Source organism: Equus przewalskii, chromosome 10 (genome assembly GCF_037783145.1).
Source record: "Equus przewalskii isolate Varuska chromosome 10, EquPr2, whole genome shotgun sequence".
Taxonomy (NCBI): domain Eukaryota; kingdom Metazoa; phylum Chordata; class Mammalia; order Perissodactyla; family Equidae; genus Equus; species Equus przewalskii.
The window spans coordinates 49,267,978-49,292,007 of NC_091840.1; the positions used below are offsets into that span (position 1 = coordinate 49,267,978).

At 47.5% G+C, this 24,030-nt stretch overlaps 1 protein-coding gene and 1 long non-coding RNA gene across 5 annotated transcripts; one reads left to right on the forward strand and one right to left on the reverse strand.

Moving 5' to 3' along the window:
- Positions 1 to 232: 232 nt before the first annotated feature.
- On the forward strand, positions 233 to 23,802 carry SCIMP (SLP adaptor and CSK interacting membrane protein). 2 transcript variants are annotated; one of them, XM_070563113.1, is made up of 5 exons: positions 233 to 390; positions 13,624 to 13,747; positions 15,387 to 15,441; positions 18,356 to 18,429; positions 20,544 to 23,802. In XM_070563113.1, exons 1-5 carry the CDS (start codon positions 382 to 384, stop codon positions 20,750 to 20,752), a joined length of 471 nt encoding a protein of 156 aa, XP_070419214.1. In that variant the 5' UTR covers positions 233 to 381; the 3' UTR covers positions 20,753 to 23,802. The 2 variants fall into 2 exon arrangements, with proteins under 2 accessions (XP_070419214.1, XP_070419213.1); XM_070563112.1 differs by lacking the exon at positions 233 to 390 and having other exon boundaries at positions 13,416 to 13,747.
- LOC139074135 (uncharacterized) lies at positions 11,713 to 22,738 on the reverse strand. Of its 3 annotated transcripts, none has more exons than XR_011523621.1 (3): positions 22,630 to 22,738; positions 18,061 to 18,206; positions 11,713 to 12,023 (listed from the first exon to the last, which is right to left on the reverse strand). It is a non-coding gene; the product is annotated as an uncharacterized lncRNA (long non-coding RNA). The 3 variants fall into 3 exon arrangements; XR_011523623.1 differs by having other exon boundaries at positions 11,713 to 12,027; XR_011523622.1 differs by lacking the exons at positions 18,061 to 18,206; positions 22,630 to 22,738 and adding an exon at positions 16,000 to 16,133.
- Positions 23,803 to 24,030: the final 228 nt, after the last annotated feature.

A 24,030-nucleotide genomic window follows, 5' to 3' on the forward strand; every position in this document is an offset into this window, starting at 1 on the left:
GCTCAGGACGGGCTCGTCTGTGGGGACACCGCCACCCCCACCCCTGCCATATGCTGCCAAGTCTGTACCCTGGGGCCTGACCCTTCCACACCAGGATGGTCCTCTGGTGGGCCTTGCGGGAGCACAAGGGACAGTGAGAAGATTCTGGGTCCCAGAAAGCCTAAAGAGTGGCCTCCCAGGAACAGACATTGGCTGCCTGGTGGTGGCGCCTGGGCCTCTCCCCGGTGGGCTGAGCAGAAAGGGGAAGTGTGGACAAGCTGGCGTTCACTGCTCTGTGGTGGGTGGAAGGTCTGTGGGCAAGGACGTCTCTCACCAGCTGTGCCTGAGCCACCGCACTCGGGACACTGCTGTCTCCTCAGCCACTCACATCTGGTCACCCTGATGGCCAAGGTAAGCATCTGAGCGTGTGTCAGTGTGAGTGGCCACCTGGGCTTGGGCTGGGGTCTTGGTACGACGGCTGGGTGGAGTTGGAGAGACACTGGCCTTGAAAAGTCCACTCTGCCGGTCACCGACCGGATGACCTCAGCATCCCTTCACCCCTCCGAGCCTCCGTTCTCTTGTGTGTGTGTGTGTGTTGCGGTGATGAAGAACCCACCTCGCAGGCTGAAATGACTTAAGGACCCGGAGTGAGATGTGTGTACTGTAGAGGGGCTGTTCTCACTCTCTGGACTCTGATGGCGAGATTGGTGACTGATACGTGACAGGACCCTAATGGGCGGGTGCTGGAGCAGGGGTGGGGGTTGAGGCATTGACTCCATGTCAACTTTGGTCTACACTTTGGAGCCCTCGGATGAAGAAGCTGGAACACCACCAGCTTTGGTGTCTTTGTCACTGCCTCTCTGGTCTTCAGGGATTTATTTATTTATAAGGCATCCTGCCTTCCAACGGCATCAGGATCCAGGTGTGTGGGGCTGGGGTCAGATCTTGGTTGAGTCATCTGCTCCTGCCCTCTGGAAAATTACCACAGAGGAGACCTGGGGTCGGCTTTGTCACTTCCACTTCTGACTTCTCACGCATCACTTGTCCCTAAAGCCACTCCCTTTCCTGGCCCCTTTGCACGCAGGGACCTCTGAGGGAGCATCGAAAGGGGGCTGCTAAGCCTAGAGAAGATGAGGCCTGGGAGCTTCTTTTCATTTTTCTAGGATCTTTTGTTTCCTCTCTGAAAATTATAAAACTGCCGAGAAATGGGGAGAACAATGACCTCAAATCCCACTCCCGCCCCCTCACAACAACTGCGGTAAAGTCCTTGGTGTTTTGCCTTCTAGTCTTTTTTCCTAGGCATGGATATTTTGAAAAGTTGTTATTGGGACCAGGCCGGTGGCACAGTGGTTAAGTGCGCACATTCCACTTCAGTGGCCTGGGATTCACTGGTTCGGATCCTAGGTATGGACATGGCACCGCTTGACAAGCCATGCTGTGGTAGGCGTCCCACATATAAAGTAGAGGAAAATGAACAAGGATATTAGCTCACGGCCAGTCTTCCTCAGCAAAAAAAAAAAAAAAAAAAAGATTGGCAGCAGATCTTAGGTCAGGGCTAATCTTCCTCAAAAAAAAGAAAAGTTATCATTGTTTTATTTTGATGTAAATACATTCTAGAAATAGAAATTTAGACTTCACTGCTGTCGTGGAGGCACAGGCATCCCCAGGCCCCTCTACCCACTTACAACACCAGCATTATTGCCAGACAGCCACTGAGTGACAGGTTTTGAGTTTTCCTCCACATTCTTAGAACCAAACAAATAAGAAAAGTTGGCAACCGCAAGAGACAACTTGCGGTTGAACCCCAGGAAGGACTTCTGGGTTGTAGAAATCCCGGGATAAACTTACTAGGAAGCTTGAATAATCTGCAAATCTAGAAGGCTCAGCTAAGGGCGAACACATCACAGCAAGCATCTCGGAAATACCAGAAAAGTGACTTCTCTCGGAGCAGGCAGCAGGAGCTCTTTTAAGATATGATTCCTAAATTTTTGAAAATGCGTTTATTTTCTGCTTCACCGCAAGGCCGAGTAGTAGAGAAAGAAAGATAGATCCTACTCTCACACACTAAAAAGTCAAGATCTTTTTTCCGTGTTTTCTCCCAGTTTTCTCCAACCACACTCTCAGGTCGCATTGTGTGAAGATGTGGCTGCGGCAGAGACACAATGCTGTATTCTGCCTTTTTCATTTTAAGTGCTTTCCAAGTAGTCCTCTCACGATGTTTTCTTCCTATCACTCAATTGCTGCATTCTATCCCATCAGGTGGCCCTTCCGGAATTTTCTTCCCCAACCCCCACAGTTTGCTAGGTAGCTCTCTGTTTATCTATAGTGAGGTAAACACTTATGCATTTAGGTATCACTTCCTCTGGATTGCTTCTTAGGCTAGATTTCTAAAAATGATACTATGCACTCAAAGGATATGACCATTTTTTAAAATATGTTACCATTTGCTTTCAAAAACCTTTTTTTAAATCAGTGTATACTGCCACTGGCCATGTGGAAGGATCCGTTTCACCACAACTTCGCCAGAATAGGCTTTTATCATTATTTTTCATTTTTACTAGCCAATAGATGTAGTTTCTATCTGTTGGCCAACAAATATGCCAGGGGAGCAATAAACTATGATGGGCGAGCACGTACGAACAGAGTCGAGTCCTGTAATGAGATAAATCAGACGCAAGACTAACCTGAGAGCCGTTATCAGTGCGATCAGCCATTGCTCTAAAGCAAGCCCGGCCATCAGCACAGCTCTGCAAAGCCAAAAAGGGCGTGTTCAGCTCACCCTCTTCTTAGTCCTCTTGCATTTATACTCAGCCTTTCACAGAAATGGGGGGACAGAGAGAGGGAGAAGAGAGGCTGGACTCCTTTTAGTCACGCTGCCCTGCCCTTCCCTGTGCACACGTGGATTTTAAGTTGCCATCAACTATCCACACGGCCATTTCTGGGGCTGACATCAGCGAGGAAGTCAGGTGGGAACTTGGCCTCACCGAGCACGGGCAGTGACAGTCTGGGAACTGGAGGTGAATTTGGGCAAGAACTGCTCATGCTGACTTGCAAGGGTAGCCTAAATATTACCTACGGCCTCCCAGACCCTCGAGATCTAGGTAGAGAGCAGCTCAAACCCTTGTTCCACGCCCTGCTGAAGTTCGAAGTTCAAAACTGTGGGTTCCCCAGGAGGCCAACTCTTTCCCATGATTGGCACTGCCTCCGAGCCCCTGCGGGTGAGCCTCAGACTGCACTGACCCGGGGGTGAAACTCAGCCCCTTTCTTGCTTCCCCATACTCAAAACAAGACTGCTCACCAGAGCGCTGGCAGAGGCAGGAGGCTTTACTAAAGATTTTGCAGGGGCTACTGAGAGGTTCCGAATGCAGCGATGTAGACAAGTGCAAGCTGAACATAATACTGCCCTGTTCTTAAAGTGTCTTGGCCGCCCCATCCCTGAGCACTTCCCACCAGTCTCTTCTTCCACTTCTGTACCATCCGGATGGCTCCCCTTCCTCTCCTTCTCCCATTCCTCCTCGTCCCCTTCTCCCCTAGCACCCCGAATTCCCCCCCAAGATGCAGAAGAATTCAACAGTCTCCAGTTCCTGCCAGCAAACTTCATTCCCTGCCCAGCCAGCTAAGTCCTTTAAAGGCATCTCATTCTGTTTTTCGTTTTTATTTTCTAATGACGTATCATTAATAGTAATAAAATGCATGTCTTAAGTGTTCAATACAGTTCAGTACGTTTGACAATTGTATATACTCTAACCATTGCCCCAAACAAGATGTAGAAACTTTACCCCAGAAATTTCTCTTGCCTCTTTCTAACCAGACTCTTTCCTCCCCCATAGCAACCGCTACGGGGTTTCCATCACCAGACAGTATAGCGCGTTCTTGAACTGCATACAGAGAGACTCCTACAGGTTGTCCCCTCCTGTATCTGGCTCCCCTCACCGAATGTTATATGGTCAAGATTCATCTACGTTGTTGTGTGTATCAGAAATTCATTTGTTTAAAATTTCTGGGTAGCATTTCTTTGCATAACTATGAAATGTCTGTTTACTCATTCTTCTGTTGAGTTCCATTCTATTTTTGTACAGTTTTACATTTTTGGAGCTGACATCCTTGAGTACAACATGCCCAGATGGTTGATCCTAAGAATCTGAGTGTAAGCAGGGCAGAGGGGGAAAAATTTCAAGTGGAGGAAAAAGAAAAAGAAAAGAAAAAAAAGCTGAATTTCATTTTAATTATACATTTAACTTAACCCAGTATATCAAAAACATCATTTCAACATGTAATCGATATAAACATTTATTGATGCAATCTTTACATTCTTCTTTCCATACCGAGTCTTTAAAATCCAGTGTGCAGTTTACACGTACAGCACACTTCAGCTCCAGCCTGCCACCAGCAAGTGGTCGATAGACTCATGGGGTCAGTGGCTGCTGTCGTGGACAGTGCCAGCCTTAGGTAAGGGGGTCTGTGTCGGAGGCCGCACAGCCATTAACGGCAGAGAGCAAGGAGCTAGAGTGGAATCCAGGTCTCTCCAGCTTCCTGCTGAGCGGTGTGCAAATCTGCCTCTTCCAACAGAGGCTTTTTCGAGGGCTCTTCTGACTCCAACTTTCTGAAACTCTAATGTTCCCCCGATCCTTGCATTCTACCCACACCTTTCGGGACTCACGGCTATTTCAGAGCACTTATTTTTCATAAGAGAAACTCAAGTTTTTCAATATACAGGACATGACCATGAGTTGGTTTTGAAATAAATTTAGGGGCTTACACTCAGTACTTTTTTTTCAGGACATAGGCTCAAATAGGTGAGAAAATGTTGGAGTGCATCTTGTGTCATCAAGACATTTTGTGAAACTTGCTCATTTATGTGACTATATGAGAAGCTGTCACACTGTAAATTGTATTTCTTCCTCTGAGGATCTTGGTTTTAAAAAAAATACCCAAATGTGGAACAAACCCACAGTCTCCGGAATTCCCAGCAATGGATGGTGAGCATGATTTCTTTTGCTGAATGCCCAGAAATGCCTTTGGAGGAAGTGAAAGTTGGGGCTGGGCTGGTGGTTGCCCTTACTCTGAGTAAGTGCCTCCCACTCTGACACACTCAGAATTGCTACTGGGGGAGAATGTCCTAGGTTATTGGAGGAACGGGGAGAAATAAGAGAGAGGCTGGAACTCCAGCCCCCAACACTCGCAAGGCCTCTGCTTCCCAGCCAGCTGCTTCACGCCAGCAGCCGATGGCACATGGAGAGCAGGAAGCCTGCCCAGGTCATGTGTCCAGGTGAGGTGCTTTAGTTAGAATGCACAGCGCTTGAATTTCAGACCCCGGATCCAAACTGCCTATCACCCTGCTTATCAGAAGGCAAGTCCACTAGTAGCCAAGGAGAGAGACAGAGGCATCAGCCATTCATTCACATATTCACAGAAACATATGGAGTGCCCACCGGGTTCCAGGTGGAGGTCTAGGCACTGGAAACAGTGGTAAAGAGAGAGGTAGGCCCTTGCTCTCGTGGAGCTTACACACCAGTGTGAGAGACAGACAATGGACAAATAAACCAAGAGACAGCCGTCATGGTAAGAGTACGTGGGCTCAGAAGAAAAATGCATTTTGCATCTTGATCACAGCACATTGCGGGGGTCTGCCTCCCACCCCACCCTACCCTGTCCCACCCAGCACCCAGCACCCAGCCCCCAGCCCGTTGACTTTGCCTCCTACTCCAGAGAGAATGGGAGCTTAGGTGTAAGCTCTCCACTTCCTGTCCCACGCCCCGTCGGGCTCACCCCTGTCTCAACCCTTGTTCCCGTTCCAAAGCTCATTCTTCCATCTGTGCCCACGAAGGTCTCTCCTCTGCTCTTCTTCGGATCTCGCTTCAGCTCTCCCTCCTATCTCTGTATTTCATCCTCGTCCTCTCTGCTGGCCCTTCATAGTTTATCAACACACTGAAGTCTCTCGTATTCTAAACAAGCAACCTTTCCTCAACCTCGGTTTCCTCCCTTCTTGAAATTCAAGCTTCCCCTGCCTTCTGAGCTTCCCTCACACTGACCGGGGAGCCCCCTTTAAGCTGTTATCAGACATGGAGTTTACAGAGTGAGTGAGATTCAGAGTCTGTCCTGAGGGCAGAATGACTAGGGAGAGATGGGGAAAGGGAGTACAGGCGCACTGAGCTCCTGGGCAGGGAGGGGACAACAAGCAAGGAGGACAATGTTTGGACAACGGGGTCTTTGGGTCTCCGTTCCTATTGTATTCAGTTATGCCTGTCCTCTAAGGCCTTTGGGCGAGGTCCCGGGATCCCCCTGCTCCTACCAATGGCCCAGAGAAGGAATCCTGAGGATCCAATGAACTCGTTCACGCGCTAGTAAGAATCAGTTTCTCTTCCTCAATGTCTGGCACACCCAGGCAAATGAGTTTAATTGGAGGGGAAGTGGGGAGAGGAGGGCATGGAACTCTGCTCTGGAGAGAAGTGACTTATTGATGATGAAATTCCAGGCACTGTGACAAGCAAACGGGAAAGTTATTTGGGTTCAAGGACTCTTTTTTAGTGCCTTTTACTCCCCCCAGCTGCTGCTGCTACTGCCTTTGACCGTTGTAGGGAACCAGCTTCCAGCCTTCCCACCTGCCCCAGCTGGGGCCTCTGCAGACTGGCTGGAGGCAGGGTTCCTCCCCGAGGCCCGGGAACCACCTTGAGTGCTTATTAAAATGCCGATGCCAGAGTCCCACACCAGACCTACAAATTAGAATTGGGAGTGGATAGGGAGTGGGACCCTGGTATCCGCATTGCAATCCATTTCCCAAAGCCCGGGCCTGCCTGGCACAAGTTAGGGCCCTGGAGTCAGAGAGGCCTGGGTTTGCTGTCTGATTTTTCCACTTACTAGCTCTGCAATCTTGGGCAAGTTATTGGGCTCTCCTAAGCCTCAGTTTTCTTATCTGTAAAATGGGATAGTAACTACAACCTGCCTGAGAGAGCCTTTGTAAGGATTAAAGGAGACTGGGCACATAGAGTACTTAGAACTTGTGGTAAGTTAGCGCATGATGCATGTTACTTTTCTAAAGTGCATTTTAATACTGGGCTGCTTATTATGTGTAACAAGTTACAGCTAAGGGCTGAGGTCTTGCCAATATTGGAAGTTCTTGAACAAGGCTTCTGCTTTCAGTTCTGTTATGAAAAGAAATATTTATTAGGTTAGTGTCAGCCTGGCAAAGTAAAAAGGACGTGAACTTTGGCATGAAATTGGGCTGAGCTGCAGTCTTAGGTTAGTCAATTTCTAGCTGTGTTGCCTTTAGCAAATTGCTTAATCTCTCTGAGTTCTATTTCTTCATTTGTCAAATAGGAGTAATAATAGCTCTCTGCTAGGTGACAATAAGGATTAAGTGATAACACGTATATCACTGGTCCTCAACCTGGCTTCATATTGAATCATCTGGAGAACTTTCTTAAAACAAACAAACAAAACCCCACTGGCCAGGCCCCACCCCAGGTCCACAGAATCAGAGTATCTGATGGAGTGCAAACAGCAGCAGTTTTTCAGGCTCCCCAGATGACTCCAGGGTTCAGGCAGGGTTGGAAACTTCCAATATTCCTCAAGTTCTTGGCCCAGGGCCTGACGCACCCAGGTACTGGATAACTGATAAGCAAAGGGAGTTCCCATAGTTCCTCTCACTCTTCTTTCCTCCATGCGTGGTGTCCTCCAAATGCTCCCCCAGTTGACTGAGACTGAGGTCAGGCTCTGCAGCTCCCTGACCCCCTCCTGGCAGCTGGGACCCAGACACCTGTACCTGTGGACTCAGTCCCTCATCCCCACACGCCCTGGGACCTGCTAACCTATGGTTCGAGGTTAGACCAGCTCTGGCCCCACATTAGACCCTACCCTCATCTTGTCTATACTGAACCGTGGGACCCCACTCTGGCTCACAAGGCCCTGCTTTATTTCCGAGCCCGAGTCCTGCCTTGAGAACACTTCCTTCTCTCTTTCTTTTTTACATTTATTTTATTTTACTTTTTTCCCTTTTTTCTCCCCAAAGCCCCCCGGTACGTAGCTGTGTATCTTTAGTTGTGGGTCCTTCTAGTTGTGGCATGTGGGATGTCACCTCAGCGTGGCTTGATGAGCGGTGCCGTGTCCGCACCCAGGATCCGAACTGGCAAAACCCTGGGCCTCAGAATCGGAGCGCGCAAACTTAACCACTCAGCCACGGGGCCGACCCTTGAAAACATTTCTATGTTCTCAAACTCTTGAAAACAGATTTTCCCTCCCATGTGGCAGTGTCTCCTCCCAGAAACAGAGACCTGTCTATGTTAAATAGTGTCTGTCCCCAACCGTGTGGCAGGTCCCCACGCTTCTTGACTGGGTCAGCAACGTCAGACACTATGTGGTAGATTTCCAGTCAAAGATAGAAGAATTGCCACTCACTTTTTTTCCCCTTTCCTTCCGGAGACATCAATAGAAGAAAAAAAATGGGGGCTGGCCCCGTGGCCGAGTGGTTAAGTTCATGCGCTCCGCTGCAGGCGGCCCAGTGTTTCATTGGTTCGAATCCTGGGCGCGGACATGGCACTGCCCATCAAACCACGCTGAGGCGGCGTCCCACATGCCACAACTAGAAGGACCCACAACGAAGAATATACAACTATGTACTGGGTGGCTTTGGGGAGAAAAAGGAAAAAAAAAATCTTTAAAAACAAAAAAGAAGGAAAAAATAAATTTTTACAATATATAAACTCATGGAACCACTTTAACTAAAGAGTCTCCTGGAGGTATGAGCTTGAAGTGGTTTGCGTGGTGAGCCCGCCTACCCCACGACGCCTACATCCCAATCCCCAGAGCTGTGGATTTGCCAGATTACATGGCGAAGGAGAATTAAGGTTGCAGGTGGAATTAAGTTTCTTAATCAGGTGACCCGGAGATGGGGAGATGACTCTGGATTATCCGGGTGGACCCAATGTGATCACAAGAGTCCTTATAAACGGGAGAGAGAGGCAGAAGAGGAGGTCAGAGGGAGATGTGACTATGGAATAATTATCTGTCAGACGGATGCGACATTGCTGGCTATAAGATGGAGGAAAGGGCCATGAGCCAAGGAACATGAGTGGCTTCCAGGAGCTGAAAAGAACAAGGAAATGGCTTCTCCAGTGGAGCCTCCAGAAGGCACACAGCCCTGCCCACACTTCAGTTTCAGCCCAGTGACATCATGCTGGACTTCTGACCTCCAGAACTGTAAGACAACACATTTGTGTTGTTTTAAGCCACTCCATTTGTGGTCATTTGTTAGCGCAACCACAGGAAACGAATACGGTTTGTTTCTCACAATGCTGCTGCCTGGCCTCGCACTTGTTCCATTGGGAAGTGGCCTCCCCCAAGGACGTTTCAGTCCAATTCCAAAACTTTCAAGTTACTTTTGATTGTCAAGCAGACTCATTTCAGTTTTAAAATTTTAGTCATGCTCATTTTAAAACTTCAGTCTTTGACTCAAAGCTCCACCCTTGGCCCCAGTGAGGGGAGTGGAGAGAGGTGGGGCTGCCTCAGCATCCCCAGCCCTCCTTGCCTGCCTTACTTCCCTGGTACTGGATTGCGGTGGAAAGACAGGGATAAACAGCTTACTACGGGAAGTCTCTCATCAGTGGACCATTCCTGTGGATCTACTTTGTGTTGTTGGGTGGAGACTCAACCCCTGGCCCTTGAGAGGTCCCTTGTGGTCCCTTGAGAGACTCACCTGCATCTTTGGGCTGACTGTCAGCATCTTCTCATGCAAACTCTCCTTTGGCCATGCTTCAGGAGCTCTCGGGGGCCTGCATCCCACAATCTTATCTGTTCCAGGTCTGCTGACACAGGTAGGATTCAGCTTCCACACCTTTCTAGGGCCCGAACTTGATCATGCAGCCATTACACACCCACCGCCGTGCCCACCCCCCCACCCCCACGCCACTGGCTGTACTTCCTGCCATCTCTCTCCAGAGCTCCTCTCCCCTCTCTGGTGGCACCCTGGCCATGAAACTAGGCTGGTAGCCCAGAGGACATCCAACTGGGAATGGTATGTGATTCTCTTGGGGACCCACTCTCCCTGCCGCGGTCTCCCAGAAAGATAAGCTTTTTTTAGTTCTAAGAGGCATTTCTCAGCAATCCATGGGGAAGAGTGCTGTTTCTCTGGTCTTAGAATGTGGGGAACTTGGGACTTTGATTTGCAACTGTGGGCCCTGATCATTCATTCTGCGGAATTCCTTGGTCCTTCACACCACCATATCACTACCACAGCAATGCTCCCCTTAAGTAAGATATCCTGAACCCCATTTGGCCTTTCCTTGGTGACTCAGGGGCATCATGACCTAACATCAACAGAGGAGGGCCCTGTGACATAGAGAGACAGCCATTCCACCCTCCTTCCTACCTGGAGGTCTTGAGCAGATCATTTCACCTCAATCTCAGCTCCCTGTCTGGAAAAGAATGTAGTGGGGAGGATGAAATGAGGTGAGAGATGAGAACGCACTTGCACACTGCTTGGTGCCCTGAATACCCTTGAAACATCTGATGGCAAATCAAATCCATTCGATTTATAAGAACAAAACTACAAAATACTTATCACTCTATGTGGTTCTGAAGAGTGACCCATAGTTTTACTTTCTGACATCATTCTACTTCCTCTTTCTTCCCTAGGAAACTGGTACGAATGAAATTTCTTTGAACTTGAAATCTGAGCAGTGGTTTTTCGTGGAAGCTACGCTACATGGTTGATTGACTCTTTTTTCAGTTTTATCAAAGTGAATGCAAATAGTTAAAAAGTCAGCTGATTCAGAGGGTACATGGTGGAAAGTTACAGCACCCTGTCTTCCCACTTCCATCCTTCCAACCAGTCCTACTCCTCAGATGCGACAGCTTTTAACTCTTGTGTCTTGGTATTTACTTCTACAGCTCTAAAGAGTATGTTTATGGGGCGGCCCAGTGGCATAGTGGTTAAGTTTGCGTGCTCTGCTTCGGCAGCCCGGGGTTTGCAGATTTCGATCCCTAGCAGCGCTCGTCAAGCCACGCTGTGGCAGCATCCCACATAAAGCAGAGGAAGATTGGCACAGATGTTAGCTCAACGACGATCTTCCTCACAAAAAAAAAAACCAAAAAAGAGTATGTTTATGTTGCTTTTTGGAGAAATCCTTCAAGAGGAAAACAAGAAGACAAAGAGATAGAAAATATGAGAGGAAAATTAGACCAAAAATCAGGAGACAAATATTTGAATAAGAGACAAGAATGAGAAAATGGAAGGAAGAAAATTCTATCCATCCATCTATCTGTCTATCTATCTATTTATCTATCTATCTATCTATCCATCCATCCATCCATCCATCCATCCATCCATCCCTCCCTTCCTCCATCCATCCACCCATCCATCTGGTTCCCCAGAGGTAAAGAAGGTGAGATTCCAATTTAGGTTTGTTGAACAGAGGTTTCCTGCTGATATGTAGTGTCTTCTCAAGGCCAGTGCCCTTTGACTTCATTGGGCCCGGCTAAACGAAATTTTCCAGGCCCCTACTGAAAGCCAAGTTTCCAGTCTCCATGGTTTTTCTCTTTCCCTTTGCTCTTCTTTCTCTACTGCTTTCTTTTGTGCATCCTGAAAAGGTGATCTACAACAAAACCTCTGCCTGTACATGCTTTGGGGGCGAGTTAACCTGGGTGGCTGACACTTCCTTTTAAGTGTAAATCCCCAGCACATCCACCAACGTGGATAAATGACAAAAGCATAATGTTGAGCAAAAAAGTAACACATGATTGATTTTGCCACATATAACTTTATTAATAGCCAAAGAATGTTATATTTGATGAAACCAAACTTTCACTAAAATAAACAAAATTTGGGGGCCGGCCCGGTGGCACAGCAGTTAAGTTCACATGTTCCGCTTCAGCGGCCCAGGGTTCGCCAGTTCGGATCCTGGGTGCAGACATGGCACCGCTTGACAAGCCATGCTCTGGTAGGCGTCCCACATATAAAGTAGAGGAAGATGAGTACAGATGTTAGCTCAGGGCCGGTCTTCCTCAGCAAAAAGAGGAGGATTGGCAGCAGATGTTAGCTCGGGGCTAATCTTCCTCAAAAAATAAAATTAAATAAATAAAATAAAATAAACAAAATTTGGAACTAAAATCCAAATCATGATATAACAACAAATAAATGAAGACACCAAGTTAGTAATACAAACACATGTTTACAGAGTAAGCCAAGTTAGAAGGTTTTTGTAGAAATAATGGCTTTAGCAGTAGCCTCATTTTGCCCCTATTCCTCTTCCACCTGCCTGGGTCCCTGTTTATATCATTAATATTACTCAAAAGCATGAATCAGAAATGGCACCACCCAAACATGCATGGGTGAATTTCCATTGACTAAGTGGTGACACAGGAAGTTGATTCTCATATAACCAGCATATGTCAAGATATCTCCCAGCCCTCAAGGATCATTTTTATTTTAATATACAAATGGACTGGCAAAGTATCCATTCCACGGATGAGAGGAGCCCAGCCCCTCCCCAAGAGTTCCTTGCGTTCCTGGAGGCTGCTCCTCTGAGTCTGTCCTGCAGTCTGTTCCCCACTGTCACTTGGTGCCTGGCAGCTGCTCTTCGCTCTGCTTGCCCACGTGTCACCCCTGGCTTGGAAAACCACTGTACACATGTCATTTCTCCCCCAGCTCTGTTCATACAAGTTTTTGTTGTGCAATTTAATTGGAAATTTGATGGCAACAGAAGATTGCAACACAGCATTATACAGGCAGCAACTGGAGACAGAATGTTATACAGAACTTCTACAAATGCACTGGTCATTGTCCATTGTGGGGACTTTCTGCTCTGTTCTTCCTTTTTTCCCAGCTTTATTGGGATATAAGTGACTATAACACTGTGTAAGTTTAAGGTGCACAAGGTGTTGACTTGATACCACTTATATGTTTTAATATGATTACTGCCATAGGTTAGCTACCACCCCCATCCTGACACCCAATAACCATTGCTTTTTTATGGGGAGGACATTTCAGATCTACGCTCTTCTTGAGCTCTCTCTCTGCTGCTACCCTCTTCCCCGACTCTCCTCCTCACCAGCCGGCCAGCCTTCAGCCCCCAAATTCCTGTTACTTTTCTCGTGCACATCAATTCAGGTTGCTTTGCATCTTCACCGTCCCCCTTCTGACCATGCCTCACTCACAGAGATCCAGCAAGGCATTTTCCTAACCCCCACCTCAAAAGAAAAACCAAAACAAACTCTCGAAATTCTATCTCCCCTGTTATGAATTAAGTCTACTCTGCCGCCTTGTTATAAAAACAAGTACAGTAGTCAGTTATTGCTTTAAATGGCATTTCCTCCTCCTGCCGCATGTTTGACAATATGAGAAAGAGCATTGATTCTGTCTACCATTTCTAGAGTGCCTCGTAAGTACCTGTCTTATCTCCAATCCTCATAAATCCCCTGTGAAGTGGTAGATGGTATCACGCCTATCTTGCAGATGAGAACGCAGAATCTCGGAGAGGGTCGAGTGACTTGCCTGAGGTCTCCCAGCTGCTAGTCGGCAAAGTCTGACTGTGAACCAGCACCCGCCTGATCCCTAAGCAGATGTCTCTCTACAACGTGGTAGCTAACTGCCCCCACCAGCCCTGGGTGCCTTTCACTCATGCCTCATTCCTCTATCTCTATTCGTCTCAGGTTTCCACTGAAATGGATTGGTGGAAGAGAAATTTCTGGATCATCTTAGCTGTGACCATCATCATTGTCTCCACGGGCCTGAGCATCATCCTGTACTGTGTCTGTAGGTTGCTGCTTAGACAAGGTAATGGCCAGGGGGAGGGGAGAGGAGCAGTGGTTATCAGAATATAGGGCTCCTTTAGGGCAAGATTAGATCTGCGCCTGTAGAGGCTGAACGTTGAAGTAAGCATCATGCTTTCTGGGTTTGAGTCCCAGCCCTGCTCCTAACTTGTATCTCTGGGCCTCAGTTTCCCCATCTGCATAGTGAAGGGAGGGAAGTTAACTAATCCCCAAGGTTAACTAATCTTCCAGCCCCAAGGGCTTGGGTGAAAGCAGAATCTGTTTCAAGGCACACTATGCTCCAGTGTTTTCTTTCTCCAGAGTGGCTGCTGATTATAGCGTCTTATCTCTGAGAGTCAAAAGAGAGCACAAGTCCATGAAAAGTCAAAAACTGTCTTGATTCCAAACTCATCAAGTTGTATACTTGTTGTACATATTAAATGTGTACAGCTTTTTGTATGTCAATCATACCTCAATAAAGAGGTTTAAAAAAAACTGTCTTGAGGTATGAAAAATGGACTCAATCCATGATCGACATGTTTGGCCACCATGATCACCTACTCTAAGATAATACTCTGAATTTCTGGTATTATATCCACCTTGGCCACTGGTTCTTGACATCCTCAGACATAAATAAGCAGCTACCTGGAGGTTAACTTTAGACTATCTATGAGTAGGTTTTCCATCTTGCTATTCATCTCCAGAAACATGATATCCTTGATTCAACTCTGTGTTTTCTTGAGATCTTATCCCTTTACATGATGACCTGAGCCTGGAGTACACCTGGGGACGGTAAACACTCTGAAAGGCACAGCCACCTTCCCCTGGGGCACCCAGGCAGACATCCCTCCGAGATTAAGGCACTGTCCTCCAGTCGCATCTAGACACAGCCTCAGAATCCTGCTCAGCCCAGTGGTGAAAGACAGGACTGCCCAAGAAGTGAAATCTTCTTGTCATTCTTCTCGATCTCTTTTTAGATAACAAGAAAATTAAGATTCAGAGAGAGGTGAAGCCTTGGTTAAGGTCTCATAGGGGCTAGTGGCAGAGTTGGGACCAGAAAGTGGGCTCCCTGTTCAATGTTCTTTCCCCTCCACCCCTTGATGGTAATTAGTTTTTATTAATACAAAAAGTGTATTCTGGCCCCTATAGTCCTCTATCCATTTGCCGTCTTAGAAGGTTTCATTCTCAGATAGGGACAAATGTATGACCCTGAACCAAAACTTTACCTATTCTCTTTTATCTTAACCCACTCCTATTAAAAAGCAGGTTATGATTAATAATAACTTATACATCCAGCATGTAACAGTTTACAAACTGCTTTTCCCATTCTTTATCTCATTTCCTCCCAGCCACACTTTTGGTTGTTTATTCAGCCAATATTTCTGAATGTCAACTACCCACCAGGCATGATAACAGGCAGTGAGGAAATAAACACAGCACGCATGGTCCTACCCTCGAAGGCTTAGCCCAAAGCTCTGTGGTCAGGTAGCCCAGGTTCAATTCTGGCTCCACCACTTATTGGTCTGTGTCCCTAAGTCTGTTTCCTCTTGATGATTCTCCTTCTACATGTCCTGACCCCTCCTGGTGTCTGAGGACTTCTAAACTCTAGAATCACAGCTTTTGCTAATTCTTCTTAAATGAATATGCTTATTTTTTTTCCTTAGGCAAGAAATTTGAAATTGCCAGGCCCGTGAAACAAGATGAAGAAAAGATGTATGAGTAAGTGGGGTGAAATCCTTCTGCTTTTTAATTTTGAGAACCGCCCATTCACTTCCACTCCTGCACCTACGCTGGTGTGTTAGTAAGAGTGAAACACCCACTCTTCCCATGGAGCAGGTGAAATGTCACATCTGCCAACTCTCCCCTCTTTAAGCGGAAAGGTCTCAGGGCTTTGGGGGTTCAGGGCCCCATCTGGCTCTCTCTGCTCTCCAGGTCCTCCTTGTCTCATCTGGTTTGATAGAGGTCACAGGTTGGGCGTTGTGTTCTGGGCCCACCACTCAGTGTTAGGGCTGCTTTTCCTTTCTTTATTTGGATTACAAGTCTAGTCTTCTAAAAGCAATTGGGTTGAACAAAAATAGGCCATTGGCTTTACTTTTGCATTTTGTGCTCTGTTTGGGGCTTTATGATTGCCATCTGTGTTGAGGTCCCCAAGACCACCTTTAGGCTTGATGATTCGCTAGAAGGACTCACAGGACCCAGAAAAGCTATTATATTCACAGTTATGGATTATTACAGCAAAAGGATACAGATTAAACTCAGAAAATGGAAAAGGCTTACAGGGTGGAGTCCAGGAGAAACCAGGTGCAAGCTTCCAGTTGTCCTCTCCTGGTGAAATCACACAGACCGCACTTAATTCTCCCAACATCAGCATGCGAAGCATTACCAAGCAGAGAAGGTCACCTGAGCCTTAGTGTCTAGGGTTTTTGTTGGCGGTCGGTCAGTCACATTAGCACAAAGTGCGCTCATCACCTACTTTAGCCTCTCAGTCTCCAGCCCCTCCAGAGGCCAAACGGCTACAGTATGACCTAGGACCCCAGGCAAACACAAGCAGGCATTCCCCCTCAATCAGCTTATTAGCATAAACTATCTGGCTGGCCCAAAGCCCCAGGTATACAAAGACATTCTTATCAGGCAGGATATTTTAAGAGCTTAGAGGTTACCTCCCAGGAGCTGGTCAAAGTCCAGTCCTTTCTTTGGAATGTACTCACTATCTGAAACAAAATCTGTTTTTCTAAAATGACTTTTGTTAGGGCTCAAAGGATCCAGCAAATAATAGACCTCTTCCCCACCAATTCTGATCTCCTTGAAGAGTAAGACAAATGTGTCATGCAGTTCGAGACCCAAAATATTGCCTTTATCGAGAATCAAACTGGCATTGCAGAAGGTGACTCTTCTCCATGAGCAAGTGAATTTCCTCATTCAAAGCCAAGCAAACTTTCCTGCACAGTGCACAGGCAGCCCTGGAGATCTCAGGTCTCCCCGGCAGGGCAGCCCCTTTCTCTGATGACAAAGACCCGAGCAGAATATATGCTTTTTGAAGTTAGGCTGGCTCTGCAGGAGAAAGTGGGAGGAGCTGGATCTTTCCCAAAGTCAGATAAATTTCCTCTTCTCATGGGAAGAGCCATGGTCAGGGAGGGGGGTAGAGAGAAGCGACCAATGGAGCTCTTGCCATGTGTCCCCTTCTCCACTCATGCCAACAACCTAAATATGCTTACACTCCCAGGGGGACTTAACCACATACAGGAGGCCAAAACTTGGCTCAGAAGAATCTAGTACCATTTTGGAAATCAGAGTACATGAAGGGAAATGGGGGTCTAGGTAAAGAGGCTTTTTGTTAAAACTTCTTAGCAAAGTATAATATGAATACAGAAAAGTGCACACAGCAAGAGTTTATTGCCATTGTCATTGAGTGGATTCAAACTCTAGCGACGCTGTGTACAGCAGAGCAGAACCCTGCCCAGTCTTTCTGTGCTGTCCTCTCACCTTCTAAAGCTCTGTTAGATAGCGCTCCACTGCTGTTCACAGGGTTTTCATGGCCAATTTTCAGAAGTAGATGGCCAGGTCCTTCTTCCTAGTCTCTCTTAGTCTGGAAGCTCCACTGAAACCTGTCCATCATGGGTGACCCTGCTGGTATTTGAAACACTGGTGGCATAGCTTTCAGCATCACAGCAACATGTAGCCACCACAGTGTGACAGCCCACAGATGGGTGGTGTGGTTCCCTGACCAAGAAATGAACCCAGGCTGTGTTGGTGAGAGCACCAAATCTTCATCACTAGACCACCAGGGCTGGCTATGGTAAGAGTACAACTCAATGAGTTTTTGCAAACTACACGGGCCCAGGTAGCTGGCACCCAGATCAAGAAACAAAATTACTGGCACCTCAACACCTTCTATTCCCTTTCAGCTATTACACCCCAAAGATAACCACTATCTGGAATAGTATAGGTTAGTTTTTTCTTGTGTTTGTGCTTTATATAAATGAGATTTGACAGTATGTCTTATTTGATGTTTGGCTTCTTTTGCTCACCATTTTTTGTGAGAGTCCTCATGTGTGGTTGTAGACTGTTCATTCTCATTGCTATAGAGCCTTCCACTCTGGGAGCATACCAGGATGAATTCATCCATTCTGCTGCTGATGGACATTTGGGCAGTGTCCAGTCTGGGGTTGTTATGAATAAATCTACTATGAACATTCTGGTACATGTCTCTTGGTGAACATATGCAAGCAGGTGTTCAGTAGGGTATATATCCAGTGGTGGAACTGCTGTCACATGGTGTGTGTACATATAGCTTTAGGAGTATATCTGTTTACAAATCAAAATACACCTGGCGCTTACCTCCCCCTCATCATCCAGCTCGAGTGAACAAAGGAAGATGTGCTCCATGCTCTAAGGGCCAGAGCTGCTTCTTCTCAAATCCAGCGGGTCCCTGGGCTGGAGGAAATGGTTTCTTTCGAGTGCCAGTTACAAATGGGATGCCAGACCTAGAAACGGAAGGAAATGCTGCCAATTTTTAGGGACCAAGATTTGAATGTTCAACCCTGTCCATTTGCTTTGATGTTTTCCTTTACCTCTGCTGACGGCAGGCATAGTCAAATCCAAACCCTGACTCCTCCCCTTTTTCTCTCCCCAGGAATGTTACTAATCAGTCGTCAGTTCAATTACCCCCCCTGCCACCCCGGGGTTTGCTGTCTTCAGAACGTGCCTGTGAGTATATTTTGCTGATGACAGTTTCATTCAGGATAGGATAACACATTTATCCAAAGGTCTTAGTCAGCTCAGGCTGCCCACAACAAAATACCATAGACAGGGTGTCTTAAACAACAGAAATTTATTTTCTCATGGATCTGGAGGCTAGAAGTCCAAGATCAAGATGCCAGCCGATTTGGCTTCTAGTGAGGGCTCTCTTCCTGGCATTTAGTGGGCTGCCTTCTTGCTGTGTCCTCACGTGGCCTTTCCTCAGTGTGTGCATGGGGATGGGGGGGGGTGAGGGGTAGAGAAGAGAGAGAGAGAGCTCTCTGATGTCTCTTCTTACAAGGACACTAGTCCTATGGGATCAGGACCCCACTCTTTTTTTTTTTTTTTTGAGGAAGATTAGCCCTGAGCTAACTACTGCCAATCCTCCTCTTTTTGCTGAGGAAGACTGGCCCTGAGCTAACACCTGTCCCCATCTTCCTCTATTTTATATGTGGGACGCCTACCACAGCATGGCTTTTGCCAAGCGGTGCCATGTCCGCGCCCGGGATCCAAACCGGCGAACCCCGGGCCTCTGGGAAGCGGAACGTGTGAACTTAACCGCTGCACCACCGGGCAGGCCCCAGGACCCAACTCTTATTTGACCTTAATCACCTCCTTAGAGGCCCCATCTCCAAATATGGCCACACTCGTTGGAGGAAGGAAGGGAGTGTCAATGTATGAATTTTGTGGGGACACAAACATTCAGTCCATAACACTAGGATTTGCAGATGGCAGCATCCTCTTTAAAAAAGATGATTAAATTAAAAGGGGGCAGAAGAAGTGCCAATGCTCCTGATACTCGATGTGTAAATCCATACTGAAATCCCAGCTTGGAGCATGAATAAAAGGAACGTAGGCGTGTCCCTGGGCCTCTCACACTTCCTATCAGAAAAACTGCCTGGTTCCCTTGACTGGAACGTCCTTTAAGCTCTTCACAAAGCTGGCTTTACTTCATCCTTCAGGTGGCAGCTCAGATGTCACCATCTCAAAGAGGCCATGCCTGACCACCCTATCTAAAGTAATCCTGCTAATTTTCCATGACACTTATGGGAATTATCCAAAATTGTGTCATTTAGTTATCATCCGTTCATTCATTTTGTCTCTCCTCCACTAGAAATGTAAACTCCAGGAAATAGGAACCTTTCTCATCTTGTTCACCCCTGTTTACCCACCGCTAAGAACAGTGCCTGGGGCGTAGTAGATAATTAATAGGAATGTTTTGATTGAGCGGATAAATAATAATAATAGCTGACATTCAATGAGCACGCACTGTGTGTCAGGCCCCACACTGGGCTTTTTACAGGCGTTGTCTCCTTTAATCCTCGCAACAACTCTACAAGGCAGGTACGTTATTATTCCCCTTTGACAGTTGAGGACACTGAGACACAGAGGACTTAAGTGACTCGCCCACGGCCACACAGCTCGTGACTGCTGGAGCCGGAATATGAACTTGGGTCCGTCTAACTGCAGAGTTCTGCAGGAAATGAAACGGTGGTGGTTTTTCAGGTTCTCTTAGGAAAAGATGAGATTGCGGTGGAGGCAGTGCCGATCCCCAGCAAAGGTGGAGTGAGCTGTTTCATCAGCCCTCGTCTGGCCACGTCAGTCCTCTTGCAATGTACGCGTTCTCTACTAATTCCGCCTTTAGAAACACAGCTGTCCCCTTCCTTTTTAGCAGAGAGATTCGTGCATGAGCAGTTACGGATAGTTCTGGAGAACAGTGTAAGTCATTGGGAGGCATGTGCCAAAAAGGAAATACGGTTTTGTATCACTTCCTTAGGAGAGTTAGGATCTGTAAACACAACACTACTCATCTGGCAACTGGCTCTGGTCAGTTTCTTATCTCAGCTTTTGTTTCATGGTTCCCCCTCCAGTACAGTCTTAGGCAGAGGGACACGGAGTCAAGATGTACGACCAATATTCGCCATTTACTCACTTGGGTGATCCTGAGACTGTGTCAAAATGGAGATCTGGTCCACCAAGAAGTGGGAAGATCACCAAAACCCGTGAAAATCACACTGAGCCACTTGGTCAAAATTATGTAGACACAGTAGCTTTGCATCTAAGGACCTATTTGTGTTTTCTAGCCCCACAGGAAACCCCAAGTCCGCCACCAGCTACATACACCCTGGTAAATAAACTTAGAAATAAGAAGGTAAATTCCGTCCCAAGCTATGTTGAGCCTGAAGAAGACTATGACGATGTTGCTATCCCTGAAAACATGGAAAAGCATCACTTAGAAACCTCCATGTCTCCTTTTTGGCCAGCTGAAGAAGGTTCACACAACTTATTTTAAAACAATCAAGAGTGGTTGAAGTTTAGTAGATACCCAGTCCCGAAAGCCAGCGGCAATGTTACGAAGCTTTGTAAGATAAGCACTTCCTGAACCTTAGACACAGGCGCGTCAGCGATCAGATGACCGCAGGCAGAGGAAAGAAGCAGATGCTCAGCCTTGAAGACCCAGAGGAGCCAGACCTTGAGCTTCTGTTGAGCGAGTCCCACGGGGAGGACTTCGGTTCCCTGCTCCTACCCGTGAGAAACCACTCAGTTCTCAGCACTCTTCCTTGTTTCCTTCCCTTGTTTGTGTGGTTCTAAGTGATCTTAAATCTTGCGGTTCGATTGTACACAACCTCTCGGGTTCCCATCCCCAGCACGGCCCTCACTGAGCAAACGGTCTTGTCCCCACCCGCCCCACCCACTTCTCACATTGAGGGGCTGTGGGTGGTAGTTACAGCTGAGCGCTCTTGTGCGCAAGTAACTGCGTCAAGCCTTCTGGGTTCTTCAAGGGAGGGAGTGCTTTTTGTTCACGTGAACTCTCCCCACCTGCACACGCCCACACCCCGGTGCCTCTCTGCGACCTTGGCCAGACTGACCGTGGAAACTCAAGCTCTCACAGGAGGTTTTTCTCCTGTGCTCCCCCGTTGCCCCATAACAGTCAACAAAGGACAGAAGTTACACAAGGAGGTGTCGTTTTGCCATATGTGCATTGCGGGAGCTATAGGAAAAGTGGGTTTCCCCAGGAAAAATCATGGGGAACAAGAAAGAAAGGGAGATTAAACGGCAAACTCAAGATGAGAGTTCAGGGGGCTCACTGGCCTCCCCCATCATTTCCATTACTGCCTCCTCCCTAGGATAAAGTGCTATGAGAACAGCGCCAAGCCCCTTCCTTCCAGATCACTGTTCCTGAGCCACTGGAAGCAGAAACTCCAGTGCGATGTGCCGCAGTCAATGAGATGCTGGGGAAGTGGGCTGCTGTCCGGTAAACGAGTGCTCTCGCTGCCAAGGCCCAGGTCAACTTCGTAGGCTCCTCAGCTTCATCATTTCCTTCGAGCTCATTTCCTAGAGCCCTAGGACTGGACACTTTCTAACCAGACTCACAAGAGGCTGATTCCTAAGCAATCCCTGGGAAATCCAGAAAAGAGCAGGCTTGCAGGGAGAGCACGATGAACCGTGAAAAGGCCCAGGCGTGGCCCTTGGACTGAGCTGCTCCTCGAGAATTGGAAACTGTGTTCCCACCACAGTGAGGCTTCCTCCCTCAACCACTGCTGGACCAGTGGGGACACGTGCTTCCTCCCGGCTTCTCTCTTTCTAGACGCTGTGGAGACCTCCAGCTGCATGGTCGTACTTCCTTATTTCAGGCCAGTGGTTCACTAACTGGTCTTATGGAACTCTGATATTCCACCAGCCAGAGAGAGGACTCTTTTCCCAAATTATAGAAAAAAAAAGATAAAGGATAGAAGAATTTCGCATGTATACTCTCCTCTTAGAAATTTTCTGTAAGCCATCTGCATCGATGACAAAAGTTAAAAACAAATTCCAGGTAAATGTTAACTCCTCCTTGGTGTCTGGGACCCCACCGTCTCCTCATTCTCCTCCTGCCCGTCTGGCCTGTCTCAGTCTTGTTTGGGAGCCCCCTTTCTCTCTGAACATCTCGTCAATGCTGGTCTTCCTCAGGGTTCTGTCCCAGTCCCTGCCCTCATCTCACTCTAAACCCTCAGGAGGGATCTCACCGATGGGCTCAGGGCCCCCTCTACTCTGATGACTTCCAAATCGCAGACCCCAGCTAGGCTCTCTCTCCTCAGTTGCAGACCTGGCTGCCTCCAGGACATCCCCATATGCTTCTCCCGGAGGCTCCTCGAGTTCAATATACACTGAAAAGAGCTGATCACCTACCCCCAATTCCAGGCTTCTTGTGCTCTGCTATCTTCTTAATTGCTGAAGTCAGAGGCCGGCGCACCGTCCGGAGTCCCTCCTTCCAGTGTTCCCGCCTCCTGCTGACTGTGCCGCTTGAGGAGGTTTCCAGTCAGTCCCCACGTCTCCATCGCCCTTCCCAGGCCAGGCCATTGCCAGCACTTGCCAAGAGGACAGCCTCCCGCTGGCCTCCTGCCCTGGCGTCTCGCCCTCCAAACCCCTTGCTACATGGCAGCCGGCGATCTTCTAAAGTGAACATCTGACCACTTCATTCCCTTGCTAACTCTCTTCTTTCCCCATTATCCTCAGAAAAAGCCCAGCTCCTTCATGTGGGTTACAGATTTGTCAGGATCTCGTCCCTGGTTATCTCTTGCCGACCTTCTCCGCCTCACCCCCTGGCAACTTCCACTCCACCCAAATTTTTGCTCCGGCCATTTGAAATGACCTCATCTGTGGTTCTCCTGGCCCTGTGGCTAGGCACAGTACTCTCCCCTCTGTCTGGAACATTCTTCCTCACCTTCTGATCATCTGCTTAGATCCTTTCCTCAACCCCCCAAATTTGGGTCTGGCGCTCACTTAGGTGCTCTCCTCTCATGGCATTAGCACGCTGTAACTACCCATTTACCTGTCTTTCTCCCCCACTAGACTGAGAAAAACGTGAGGGCAAGAACTGTGTTTCTTTTTCCCCCGTTGTTTTCTCTGTTCCCAGCACAGTGCCCAGACACTTTGGAGATGCTTAACAAATATGTTGAATGAATGAATGAATGAATGAATGAAGTCCTCTGGGATCTCACCCTTCCCTGTACTTGGCCCTGTGGAAACGCTTCTCCGTCTGCGCTATAATTGTCTGGCTACTTTTCCATCCTCCTTTCTAATCTGGGGACTCCTTGGGGTGGAACTTGCCTAGCTCACTGCTATATTCCCAACGTCCAGCACAGACCCTGGCATTTAATAAATACTTACTGGATCTTGAACATTAACGGGAAACCTACCAGTCAGTTTGACAAAAACAAACAGACAAGCCCTTTCTGTCTGGGCGTGTGTAATTTGGTTGAGATTTTGCACGGGACACCTGTAATAAAGCCATGTTTTTACCAGTTTGGTTAAAAAAAATTGCTACCAGTTTGGAAGATAGAATTAAATATGTTAAGATTTCTCAGGATTTTTTTTGTGTATTCTAGCCCTACGGGAAACCCTAAGTCAGCTACCAGCTACATATTCATAAAGTCAGAAATAAGAAGATAGTTTCCATCCCGAGCCATATGGAGCCTGAAGATGACTATGTTGGTGTTGACATCCCTACGCATATCGAAAACCATCATTTTAAAACAACTCCTGTTCTGATACCTTAACTATTTTGAGAACTGATGGTTTACTCATATC

Coding starts and splice junctions, on each gene's coding strand:
- SCIMP (XM_070563112.1), top strand. CDS start 13,534: ATGTCTCTCTACAACGTGGTAGCTAACTGCCCCCACCAGCCCTGGGTG. Junction 13,748..15,386: donor TAGGTTGCTGCTTAGACAAG/GTAATGGCCAGG, acceptor TTTTTTCCTTAG/GCAAGAAATTTGAAATTGCC. Junction 15,442..18,355: donor GATGAAGAAAAGATGTATGA/GTAAGTGGGGTG, acceptor TTCTCTCCCCAG/GAATGTTACTAATCAGTCGT.